Here is a 13508-nt window from a genome sequence, read left to right as displayed (position 1 = left end):
TGCTTTACCACCTATCTTAGTGTCGTCTGCAAACTTGGACACATTGCCCTTGGTCCCCAACTCCAAATCATCTATGTAAATTGTGAACAGTTGTGGGCCCAACACTGATCCCTGAGGGACACCACTAGCTACTGATTGCCAACCAGAGAAACACCCATTAATCCCCACTCTTTGCTTTCTATTAATTAACCAATCCTCGATCCATGCTACTACTTTCCCCTTAATGCCATGCATCTTTATCTTATGCAACAACCTTTTGTGTGGCACCTTGTCAAAGGCTTTCTGGAAATCCAGATATACCACATCCATTGGCTCCCCGTTATCTACCGCACTGTTAATGTCCTCAAAAAATTCCACTAAATTAGTTAGGCACGACCTGCCCTTTATGAACCCATGCTGCGTCTGTCCAATGGGACAATTTCCATCCAGATGCCTCGCTATTTCTTCCTTGATGACAGATTCCAGCATCTTCCCTACTACCGAAGTTAAGCTCACTGGCCTATAATTACCCACTTTCTGCCTACCTCCTTTTTTAAACAGTGGTGTCACGTTTGCTAATTTCCAATCCGCCGGGACCACCCCAGAGTCTAGTGAATTTTGGTAAATTATCACTAGTGCATTTGCAATTTCCCTAGCCATCTCTTTTAGCACTCTGGGATGCATTCCATCAGGGCCAGGAGACTTGTCTACCTTTAGCCCCATTAGCTTGCCCATCACTACCTCCTTGGTGATATCAATCCTCTCAAGGTCCTCACCTGTCATAGCCTCATTTCCATCAGTCACTGGCATGTTATTTGTGTCTTCCACTGTGAAGACCGACCCAAAAAACCTGTTCAGTTCCTCAGCCATTTCCTCATCTCCCATTATTAAATCTCCCTTCTCATCCTCTAAAGGACCAATATTTACCTTAGCCACTCTTTTTTTTTAACGTATTTGTAGAAACTTTTACTATCTGTTTTTATATTCTGAGCAAGTTTACTCTCATAATCTATCTTACTCTTCTTTATAGCTTTTTTAGTAGCTTTCTGTTGCCCCCTAAAGATTAATATAGGCTTAGTCTACTCAATATCTCCTCAAAGGACAATCCCAGGAATCAGTCTAGTGACCAGGCGGTGGAGTTCTCGGGCATCTGCTGATCTTGTCCTTCTAGATGGCAGCAGTCTTGGATTTGGAAGGTGCTGTCTAAGGAGCCTTGGTTAGTTTTGCAGTGTAGATGGTACACACGGCTGTCACTGTACGTTGGTCATGGAGAGCATGGGCATTGATGGTGGTAGATGGATTGCCAACACAAGGACCGTTTTGCCCTAGATGGTGTTGAGCTTCTTGTTTGTTGTCAGAACCGCACTCACCCAGGAAAGTGGAGAGTATTTCATCACCTTCCTGACTTGTGCCAGATGCTTTGTTCCACTCCTTCTGGGGCAAGTAAATCCTTCCTTAGGTAGAGAGAACACATTGACACTTTTACACAATTAGCTCTAAGTTAGTTAATGGTTGGATGAATCTTTTCAGCTCTTACCTCGAAAGGAAAGCTTGGTGGTGTTTAATTGTGTCCAGCTCATATGTTGAAGAATCGCTTCTCTTTCGTGGTAGTTGTTTATTTAGATTATCCATGCTGCTTCGGGGAATGTCAATGTTGCTTCTACTGAGGTGCCTGCTGGTTTCCAGGTTGGAAGCACTGCATATACAGCTGCTGTTCACAACTACAGCAGGAGATAATAGATCATTGTCCTGGAAATCAATTACAGCAGACAGGCAATTGGTAACTGCTCCCAACAGAAAAGAATACCTCAAAGTGACTATAAAATTGCACATTCTTCATGCAGCTCGAAGGCCTGTTGCCTGCACTATGATTAATGTTCATTGTTGCTTAATGATGTTCAACCAACTGGGAGCTTCAAATAGGCAGCAGCAATGTTATACCGTAGCCAAATAATCTGGCTATACTTGTATTGTTTTTATGTTACACAAGACTTGCCACAGTACCACTGGTTCCATGAATCACAGCTCTCATATGACTGGACGATGTGAAAACTGTACTTGTTTCCCTGGGCCCCGATTGTGAAAAAATGAAAATTGCTTATTGTCACGGGTAGGCTTCAATGAAGTTACTGTGAAAAGCCCCTAGTCGCCACATTCCGGCGCCTGTTCGGGGAGGCTGGTACGGGAATTGAACCGTGCTGCTGGCCTGCCTTGGTCTGCTTTCAAAGCCAGCGATTTAGCCCAGTGTGCTGAACCAGCCCCAGTCACTAATTTACACTCATTTTAACTTTGGATGTATGGAAAGAGATTTGGCAGATAACTAGGCATAATTTGACACTGTAAAAATGGCTGCAATCGGACACATTTTCGATCCAACATCCAAGTTTTGCTCAGGGAAGCCTTTCATGATCTCTGCACTCCTCCAACTCTGGTCTGTAATACATCCTGATTTTGTTCGCCCCACCGCTGGTGTTGTGCCTTTAGCTGGGCAATTAACTCTGGAATTTCCTCCCTAAACCTCTTCTCCTTTAGGATGAGATTTGAAATCGGTCTCTTTCTGCTGCAACCCCGGTGGTTTTGTTGCCAAGTTTGACTGAATTTACTTTGTGAAACATGGGACAGTTCACTACGATAAGGCACTACAGAAATTCAAGCTTGTTGTTGTCATCGGCTCTCTTTCTGCAACAGTGCCGTTCTGACAATCAACACAGCACAAAATAGCACAAACTGGGTTCTTACACTCAACACTCCATTGCCCAGGGAGTTCTCCATTTCTACCATGTTATCAGGGAGGGGCAGGTACACTTCACCCGGGAAGGAGAGGTATCCGAGCTGTAATCAAGCACATCCTAGTGGTCAAATTAAGTGAAGCATGGGTAGAATTTGTGCCCTTTAAACTCAGGAAGTGTGTGTAGTGCACGAAGATAAAAAAAAATAGAGATCACTGGAACCCTGATAGCATCAGTGATCATTTAAATTCACAAGAATATCACAGTATGACAATCACACTGATCAAGAAGAAATAGAAAGAAAATCTAAACCAGAATACACAGAATGTGGGCAGCACTGTAGCACAAGTGGCTAGCACTGTGGCTTCACAGCTCCAGGGTCCCAGATTCGATTCCCTGCTGGGTCACTGTCTGTGCAGAGTCTGCACGTTCTCCCCCGTGACTGCGTGGGTTTCCTCCGGGTGCTCCGGTTTCCTCCCACAGTCCAAAGACGTGCAGGTTAGGTGGATTGGCCGTGATAAATTGCCCTTAGTGTCCAAAAAGGTTAGGAGGGGTTATTGGGTTACGGGGTTGGGGTGGAAGTGAGGGCTTAAGTAGGTCGGTGCAGACTCGATGGGCCTTCTGCACTGTATGTTTTATATTCTATGTTCTTATTTTACGCAATATGAAGCTGTTCTTTTAAAAAAAGAATTATGACCACAAAGTTGAGGATATTGCAGTTTGTATGGATGAAAGTGAGGGTGGATGAGTGAACTGAGCATGGCACTGCTGTGCAGGAAGCCATTCAATTGGGGACAGTAAACAGGTGAAGAAGACTCAAAACATTAACTGTTTCTCTCACCACAGATGCTGCCAGACCTGGTGAGGTTTTCTGTTTTATCATAGTAAATAGGAATGTTGAGGTAGCAGGGGGACAATATAGTCAAGGGGATAGAGACAGTTTTCTGCAGCCAAGAGCAAGAGGCCAGAGGCTGCATTGCCTGTTCGATGCCAGGATTCATCACATCTGCTCTGGGCTGGAGAGGAACTTGCAGTGGTAGGAGGAAGATCCAATTGTTGTGGTCCATGTGGGTACCAACAACACAGTTAGGACTAGGAAAGAGATTTTGCTTAGGGATTAGGGGTCGCTAGGGGCTAAATTAAAAAGCAGAACCTCAAAGGTTTATACTAATTTCTTAGCCACAAGCAATATGGCACAGGGTAAATTATATGAGAGATATAAATGCGTGGCTCAAAGAATGGTGTGAGAGAACTTTACATTTAGTTTGAGAGAGAGAAGACTGCATCCAAGACTATTTTAAACTTAAATAAGGGCAATAATGAAGGCACGAAAGTGGAGCTAGCGAGAGTGAACTGGAAAATGTGCCTAAGGGACAGATGAGTAGAGGTTCAGTGGCTGATATTTCAGAATACACAGAACAGACACATTCCAGTGAGAAATAAAACGTCCAAGAGGAGGACCTGTCATCTGTGGTTAACCTAAAAGGTTAAAGACACTACTAAACTTAAAGATGAAGCATATATTTGCGCAAAGGTGAGTGGCATGTCAGATCGGAAAGAATATAAAAATAGTTTGGAGTTTGTTTTTGACCGCGCAGACGCAATGGACCCAAGGGCCTTTTCAATGCTGTCCGACTCTATAACAGCAAAGAATGATAAGAGTATTGATAAGGAGTGAAAACTAGAGTACAAGGGAAAGTTAGCTAGTAATGTAAAGATGGACAGTAAGAGTTTCTATAGATATTTAAATACTCCGATTTTCGGGGGCGGAGAATTGTGAAACCGCCCCAGGTCCCAATTTCGGCGTTGGGATGCGGAGAATCCTGCCCCAGTGCTGGGGCCGCAACTTTTTACAATTTATATAAATGACTTGGATGACGGGATTGAAGGTACGGTTGCTAAATTTGCTGATAACACGAAGATAATTAGGAAAGCAAATTGTAAAGAGGACGTAAGAAGACTACAAAGGGACATCGATAGGTTAAGTGAGTGGGTACAAATCTGGCAAATGAAGCAGAATGTGGGTAAATGTAAAATTGTCTATTGTGGCACAGAGAATAAAAAAGATTATCTAAATGGTGAGAGATTGCAAAGCTCTGAGGTGCAGAGGGATCTGGGTGTCCGAGAGCATGAATCACAAAAGGCTGGTATGCAGTTACAGCAAGTAATTAGGAAAGTTAATAGGATATTATTGTTTATTGCGAGGGGAATGGATGACTAAAGTAGGGAAATTATGTTCCAGTTCTACAGCACGGCAGATTTCCTTCCCTAAAGGACATTAGCGAGCAAGATGGGTTTTTACGATAATTGACACTGGTTTTACGGTCACCATTACAGTTTTTATTCCAGGTTTTTATTGAATTCCAGTTTCACCATTTGCTGTGTTGGGATTTAAACCAGGGTCCCCAGATGTTGCTCTGCATTACTGGTCCAGTGGCAATACCACCACGCCATTGCCATCAAAGTAGGGACGTTTACAGGGCCTTGCTGAGACTGCCTCGGAAGTACAGTGTACAGTTTTGGTCTCCATATTTTAAAAAATAATGTAATTGCAATAGAAACAGTTCAGAGAAGGTTCAGTTGACTCATCCCTGGGATAAAGGACTTATCTTATGAAGTAAGTAAGAAGTCTTACAACACCAGGTTAAAGTCCAACAGATTTGCTTCGAATCACTAGCTTTCGGAGCACTACTCCTTCCTCAGGTGAATGAAGAGGTGGGTTCCAGAAACATATATATATAGACAGATTCAAAGATGTAAGACAATACTTTGAATGCGAATCTTTGCAGGTAATTAAGTCTTTAACCTGCAAGGACTGGCGTTCAAAGTATCATCTTGCATCTTTGACTTTGTCTATATATATGCCTCTTCATTCACCTGAGGAAGGAGCAGTGCTCCGAAAGCTAGTGATTCGAAACAAACCTGTTGGACTTTAACCTGGTGTTGTAAGACTTCTTACTGTGCCCACCCCAGTCCAACGCCGCATCTCCACCTTATGAAGTAAGATTGAGCCTTTATCCACTGGCGTTTGGAAGAATAAGTGGTGATTTTACTGAAAGATATTAGTTGAGGGTGTGTAGTGGTAATGTTATTGGCTGGTAATTCAGAGACCCAGGCTAATGCTTTGGGACAAAGATTCAAATCCCGCCGCAGCAGCTGGTGGAATTTAAATTCAAATATAAGCCCATAAGGCCAGAAGCCAAAGTAGGCCATTCGGCCCGTCGAGTCTGCTCCGCCACTCAATGAAATCAACAAAGAACAAAGAAATGTACAGCACAGGAACAGGCCCTTCGGCCCTCCAAGCCCGTGCCGACCATGCTGCCCGACTAAACTACAATCTTCTACACTTCCTGGGTCCGTATCCCTCTATTCCCATCCTATTCATGTATTTGTCAAGATGCCCCTTAAATGTCACTATCATCCCTGCTTCCACCACCTCCTCCGGTAGCGAGTTCCAGGCACCCACTACCCTCTGTGTAAAAAACTTGCCTCGTACATCTACTCGAAACCTTGCCTCTCTCACCTTAAACCTATGCCCCCTAGTAATTGACCCCTCTACCCTGGGGAAAAGCCTCTGACTATCCACTCTGTCTATGCCCCTCATAATTTTGTAGACCTCTATCAGGTCTCCCCTCAACCTCCTTCGTTCCAGTGAGAACAAACCGAGTTTATTCAACTGCTCCTCATAGCTAATGCCCTCCATACCAGGCAACATTCTGGTAAATCTCTTCTGCACCCTCTCTAAAGCCTCCACATCCTTCTGGTAGTGTGGCGACCAGAATTGAACACTATACTCCAAGTGTGGCCTAACTAAGGTTCTATACAGCTGCAATATGACTTGCCAATTCTTATACTCAATGCCCCGGCCAATGAAGGCAAGCATGCCGTATGCCTTCTTGACTACCTTCTCCACCTGTGTTGCCCCTTTCAATGACCTGTGGACCTGTACTCCTAGATCTCTTTGACTTTCAATACTCTTGAGGGTTCTACCATTCACTGTATATTCCCTACCTGCATTAGACCTTCCAAAATGCATTACCTCACATTTGTCCGGATTAAACTCCATCTGCCATTTCTCCGCCCAAGTCTCCAAACAATCTAAATCCTGCTGTATCCTCTGACAGTCCTCATCGCTATCCGCAATTCCACCAACCTTTGTGTCGTCTGCAAACTTACTAATCAGACCAGTTACATTTTCCTCCAAATCATTTATATATACTACAAAGAGCAAAGGTTCCAGCACTGATCCCTGTGGAACACCACTGGTCACAGCCCTCCAATTAGAAAAGCATCCTTCCATTGCTACACTCTGCCTTCTATGACCTAGCCAGTTCTGTATCCACCTTGCCAGCTCACCCCTGATCCCGTGTGACTTCACCTTTTGTACTAGTCTACCATGAGGGACCTTGTCAAAGGCCTTACTGAAGTCCATATAGACACATCCACTGCCCTACCTGCATCAATCATCTTTGTGACCTCCTCGAAAAACTCTATCAAGTTACTGAGACACGACCTCCCCTTCACAAAACCATGCTGCCTCTCACTAATACGTCCATTTGCTTCCAAATAGGAGTAGATCCTGTCTCGAAGAATTCTCTCCAGTAATTTCCCTACCACTGAAGTAAGGCTCACCGGCCTGTAGTTCCCTGGATTATCCTTGCTACCCTTCTTAAACAGAGGAACAACATTGGCTATTCTCCTGTCCTCCGGGACATCCCCTCCGGGAAATCATGGCTGATCTGATGTGATAATCCTCAACTCCACTTTCCCGCCTTATCCCCATTCCCTTACTGATTAAAAATCTGTCCATCTCAGCCTTGAACATACTTAACTACACAGCCTCTGCAACTCTCTGCGGTAAAGAATTCCACAGATTCACTACCAAGTGAACCTGCTATTATAATGTGGAATTGAAAAACTAGTCTCAGTAATGGTGACCATGAAACCATTATTGATTGTCACAAAAGCCCACCTGGTTCTCTAATGTCCTTTAGGGAAGGAAATCTGCCGTCCTTGTACCATGTTGCCTACCTGTGACTCCAGACCCACAGCAATGTAGTTGCCTCTTAACTGCTCACAGGGCGTAGCCGGGGTGGATAGGGAGCAGCTGTTCCCTTAATTGAAGGGTCAGTCACGAGGGGACACAAATTCCGAGGGGAACATAAGTTCAAGGTGAGGGGCAGGATATTTAGGGGGCATGTGAGGCAAAGTGTTTTTACCCAGAGGCTGGTGAAGGTTTGGAATGCGCTGCCTGGGAGGGTGGTAGACACGTGTTGCCCAGATCCTTTAAAAAGTACCTGGATGAGCACTTGGTACATCATAACATTGAAGGCTGTGGGCCAAGTGCTGGCGAAGGGGATTAGGTGGGCAGGTCAGGTGTCTTTCATACGTTGGTGCCGACTCAATGGGCCGAAGGGCCTCTTCTGCACTGTATTATTCTGCCCTCCTCTGAAATGGTCCCGCAAGCCATTTGCTTTAAGGGCAATTAAGGATGGGCAACAAATGCTGACTTTATCAGCGATGCCCATATACCATACAAGTATAAAGACAAAAATGATACTCTGAGGGGCTTTGATAGGCTGGATGTTTCCCCTGTGGGGGAGACACGAACTGGGGGGAGGGCACAGTTTAAAAATAAGGGGCAGAATTCTCCCCCCCCCCCCCCCCCCCCACCCCCCACGCCGGGTGGGAGAATCGCTGGGGAGCCGCGTGAGTCCCGCCACGCCGCCCTGGCACCCGCACGCGATTCTCCCACCCCCCCCAAACCGGCGCGGCGAGAATCACGGCTGGCCGCTGGGAGAATTGATGCTCGCCGTTTGCAACGGGCGAGCGGCGATTCTCCGGGTCGAGCGGCCTGCCCAATACGACGGATTCCCGCCGGCGCCGTCCACACCTGGTCGCTGCCGGCGGGAACAGCGCGGGAACGCTGGAGGGGGTGGCCTGTGGGGAGGGGAGGGGGCTCCTGCACCCGGGGGGGGGTGGGGGGGGGGAAGAGTCTCAAATGGGGTCTGGCCCGCGATCGGTACCCACCGATCGGCGGGCCGACCTCTCTGAAGGAGGACCGCCTTTCCTCTGCTGCCCCGCAAGATCCATCCAACATCTTCTTGCGGGGCGGCCGCGGGGAGGACGGCAACGCGCATGCGTGGGAGATGTAATTTATGCGGCGGCACTTTTACGCGGCGCCAAGGCCCGGCGCGCGTAAATGACGCGACGCCGCTCCTCGTCCCCTGGGGGCGGGGGAATAGGGGGCTGGGAACGGGCTCCGAGGCCAGAGTGAAACACTCTGGTTTTCACTCTGGCGTCGGCACTTAGACTCCCGATGGGAGAATTGCGCCCAAGAGGTCTCTCTTTTAAGAGAGAGGAGAATTTTTCTCTCTCAGATCATTAAGTCTGTGGAATTGTCTTCCTCAGAAAACAGTGGAGGTTGATTCACTGAATCTATCCCAGATTGAGTTAGATAGATTTATGACAGTCTAGGGAGTCAAGGGTTTTTGGGGGAGGGGAGAAACAGGAAAGCAGATCGTTATGAATGGTGGAGCGAGTGCGAAGGGCCGGTTGGCCTGTTCCTGCTCCTAAGCCCGAAAGATATCATGGCCACTGGTTTTCACAGAAAAAAAGGAGCAGAGAATACATTCGATAAAGAACTCATGTGATAAAGAAGCTAATGTATTCATTGTAAGACAGTGTATTAGAAGCAAGATAGCACATAGTTTATCCATTACCTGCACACTGACGACACTGCCTCTCCTGCTGCTGTTCTGACTCTCAGAGACAGTCTGATTACTGAAGCAGAGTGCATCAAATCCCAGGATTCCCCCAACACAGTCTCCGATCAGACATACCTGAGGCAGGAGACACAACACAAAATATACAATGGAAATGGACAACTGTCTGTTTTAAATTTGTGACTCATCCTTAACCTGCTGTCTTTCCTGCTACCACATCACTCCCAGAAGTTGACTTTCTGGATTGGAAACTGCGCACTCTGCACCACAACATTCTGATTGTTAAAACTTCACGTACAAGTGATTTGCATGTTTGTTAGGGTGAATCAATTAGGTTAGCGTATCCCAACTGTTGACAATATGGCAAAGTTGTGGAGCGCCCCTCCCCAAACGTTCCACATTTTCCAGTACGGCAATATTTCATGGAGTGCAGCTCCCAATATTCCAAAGAAATAGAAACATTTACCAAGAGTCAGGTACAACTCCAATGACAATTTAATGAATACTTTATTGGTTGTGAAGAGGCATTTGAATATTAATCTGTAGAAACGCATGTTTGTTCTTTCTTTGAACATTGCCTTCATAAAGGGCCCATGGTATTCGAGGCAAGGTACTAACATGGATTGACGATTGGCTGTCAGGCAGAAGGCAGAGAGTTGGGATAAAAGGTTCTTTTTCGGAATGGCAACCGGTGACGAGTGGTGTCCCGCAGGGTTCAGTGTTGGGGCCACAGCTGTTCTCTTTATATATTAACGATCTAGATGACGGGTTTGGGGGCATTCTGGCTAAGTTTGCCGATGATACAAAGATAGGTGGAGGGGCAGGTAGTATGGAGGAGGTGGGGAGGCTGCAGAAAGATTTAGACAGTTTAGGAGAGTGGTCCAAGAAATGGCTGATGAAATTCAACGTGGGCATGTGCGAGGTCTTGCACTTTGGAAAAAAGAATAGAGGCATGGACTAGTTTCTAAACGGTGACAAAATTCATAATGCTGAAGTGCAAAGGGACTTGGGAGTCCTAGTCCAGGATTCTCTAAAGGTAAACTTGCAGGTTGAGTCCGTAATTAAGAAAGCAAATGCAATGTTGTCATTCATCTCAAGAGGCTTGGAATATAAAAGCAGGGATGTACTTCTGAAGCTTTATAAAGCATTAGTTAGGCCCCATTTAGAATACTGTGAGCAATTTTGGGCCCCACACCTCAGGAAGGACATACTGGCACTGGAGCGGGTCCAGCGGAGATTCACACGGATGATCCCAGGAATGGTAGGCCTAACATACGATGAACGTCTGAGGATCCTGGGATTATATTCATTGGAGTTTAGGAGATTGAGGGGAGATCTAATAGAAACTTACAAGATAATGAATGGCTTAGATAGGGTGGATGTAGGGAAGTTGTTTCCATTAGCAGGGGAGACTAGGACCCGGGGGCACAGCCTTAGAATAAAAGGGAGTCACTTTAGAACAGAGATGAGGAGAAATTTCTTCAGCCAGAGAGTGGTGGGTCTGTGGAATTCATTGCCACAGAGGGCGGTGGAGGCCGGGACGTTGAGTGTCTTTAAGACAGAAGTTGATAAATTCTTGATTTCTCGAGGAATTAAGGGCTATGGAGAGAGAGCGGGTAAATGGAGTTGAAATTAGCCATGATTGAATGGTGGAGTGGGCTCGATGGGCTGAATGGCCTTACTTCCGCTCCTATGTCTTATGGTCTTATGGTCTTATAAACAATACAAATCAGGAAGAGATTATTTTTAAACCTTTTCCTTTCAAGTCTGGCTCTTTGTTTGCTTAAAGGACAGTGAAAATAAATAGGGGCAAATGTCAAATAAAACAGAGCATTTATCTGTCTCTCACTGTGTGAAAAGCTTTCTGGTGACTGTGTCATAATTAAGTTCTGGGGAACTCTGCATTTCATTAGGCAAAGGTTTAAACCAGGAATCAATCAAAATACACATTGCAGCTGCTATCCCTGTTCACTGATCGCCACACCAGTACAACTGCCCCAGAAAACTCTCCCAGCCCCATTCAAGAGTTGCGTTATAAATCACAAGTCTGTTTGGCAGCAAGGTAGCACAGTGGTTAGCACAGTTGCTTCACAGCTCCCGGGTTCGATTCCCCGCTGGGTCACTGACTGTGTGGAGTCTGCACGTTCTCTCCGTGTCTGCGTGGGTTTCCTCCCGCAGTCCAAAGATGTGCGGGTTAGGTGGATTGGCCATGCTAAATACCCTTAGTGTCCAAAAAGGTTAATGGGGGTTACTGGGTTACAGGGATAGGGTAGAGACGTGGGCTTGAGTAGGGTGCTCTTTGTAAGGGCCGATGCAGACTCGATGGGCTCTTTCTGCACTGTAAATTCTATGATTCTATGCTGAATGGGAAACAAACAGAACATTTTGTAAAGGCTCGGCAGGTTGGGCAACATTGGTGACTGGAGAATTAAAGCTCCATGTCAATGACATTTCAACAGGACTGGGAAAAGTTAGAGGTGTAACGAATGTTGAGCAAGGGGTGGGCGGAGAAAGGACAAAAGACAGGACATAGGCTGAAAGTGATAAACAGTAATTTTCCCCTTTCCACTCCTCACATAGGGTGGGGTTTTTATCCACAGCTTTCTGAACATCTGCCATCAGGCTCAAAGTGCCCCAGCACTGATCCCTGTGGAACACCACTAGTCACAACCTTCCATTCAGAAAATCACCCTTCTACTGCTACCCTTTGCCTTCTGTGACCGAGCCAGTCTGTATACATCTTGGTTGCTGCAATGCCCAGGTTTCAGGCCCTTCAGCCACTCTGGAGAGCCAAACTTCCTGCCAGAACCTGGAGTCTAACAGGAAAATCCCAGTCAACCTCATTGAATTGGGCTTAAGTGGCCCTTAATGAGCCATGGCCGCCGTACACGGTGTACGGGGGTAATCCTGCTGACCTCTTCACCCGACCTCTGTGAAGTAGCTGCCCCTTGGGGAATGTTTCTGAATTGTGTCTATTTATTTGGAATATTGGATAAATGTGAGGTAATGCATTTTGGAAGGTCTAATGCAGGTAGGGAATATACAGTGAATGGTAGAACCCTCAAGAGTATTGACAGTCAGAGAGATCTCGGTGTACAGGTCCACAGGTCACCGAAAGGGGCAACACAGGTGGGGAAGGTAATCAAGAAGGCATACGGCATGCTTGCCTTCATTGGCCGGGGCATTGAGTATAAGAATTGGCAAGTCATGTTGCAGCTGTATAATGAATAAACTTGGTTTGTTCTCACTGGAACGAAGGAGGTTGAGGGGCGACCTGATAGAGGTCTTCAAAATTATGAGGGGCATAGACAGAGTGGATAGTCAGAGACTTTTTCCCAGGGTAGAGGGGTCAATTACTAGGGGGCATAGGTTTAAGGTGCGAGGGGCAAGGTTTAGAGATGTACGAGGCAAGTTTTTTACACAGAGGGTAGTGGGTGCCTGGAACTCGCTGCCGGAGGAGGTGGAAGCAGCGAGGATAGTGACATTTAAGGGGCATCTTGACAAATACATGAATAGGGTGGGAATAGAGGGATACGGACCCAGGAAGTGTAGAAGATTTTAGTTCAGACGGGCAGCAGGGTCGGCGCAGGCTTGGAGGGCCGAAGGGCCTGTTCCTGTGCTGTACTTTTCTTTGTTCTTTGGGTAGCTGGACTCCTGGGAACAATGTAGTAGTGGAAACAGAATGGATCCAGGACCATTGCTATCTTTCACCTGCCTCTGATCCTAGCTCCAGTGGGGCCTAAACTTCAAGCTCAAAGTTATATCGAAAGGTTTTCATTTCCTGTATACTGACCTGGCCACTGAAGGAGACGCCCTCCTGTGATTTGATGAAGTCACTGTACACCTGGTTTGCTCTGCAAATCACTGTCGCGACCGCCTCCTGATACTGAGGAGATGATGTTGCCAACAAGGGGAGTGCAGCCAGTGGAATGTGGTCCTGGCTGTTTGACAAACAGCTTTCATCATAACTCACAGGACTGAGGCTGGAAAAGCAAAAGTTATTTTAATAGAGCGAAGTCACAAGGTTATCTGAAACACACTGACACTTGTTATCTTTTGACTCACTGAACAATAA

At 46.2% G+C, this 13508-nt stretch overlaps 1 protein-coding gene across 10 annotated transcripts in view; it reads right to left on the bottom strand.

Moving 5' to 3' along the window:
• pitpnm2 (phosphatidylinositol transfer protein, membrane-associated 2) overlaps positions 1-13508 on the bottom strand; it is a 764809-nt gene that overhangs the window by 75798 nt on the left and 675503 nt on the right. For all 10 annotated transcript variants that reach the window (XM_072515369.1, XM_072515519.1, XM_072515564.1 and 7 more), the window contains 3 exons: positions 13227-13416; positions 9431-9550; positions 1517-1728 (listed from right to left, as the gene is read on the bottom strand). In XM_072515369.1, coding sequence (XP_072371470.1) covers positions 1517-1728; positions 9431-9550; positions 13227-13416 — 522 coding nt within the window. The remainder of the gene's footprint in view (positions 1-1516; positions 1729-9430; positions 9551-13226; positions 13417-13508) is intronic.

The sequence above is a fragment of the Scyliorhinus torazame genome, chromosome 1 (genome assembly GCF_047496885.1).
Source record: "Scyliorhinus torazame isolate Kashiwa2021f chromosome 1, sScyTor2.1, whole genome shotgun sequence".
In the NCBI taxonomy this organism is placed as follows: domain Eukaryota; kingdom Metazoa; phylum Chordata; class Chondrichthyes; order Carcharhiniformes; family Scyliorhinidae; genus Scyliorhinus; species Scyliorhinus torazame.
The sequence above is the reverse complement of the archived record's forward strand: the minus strand, read 5'-3'. Positions and strand labels throughout refer to the sequence as shown.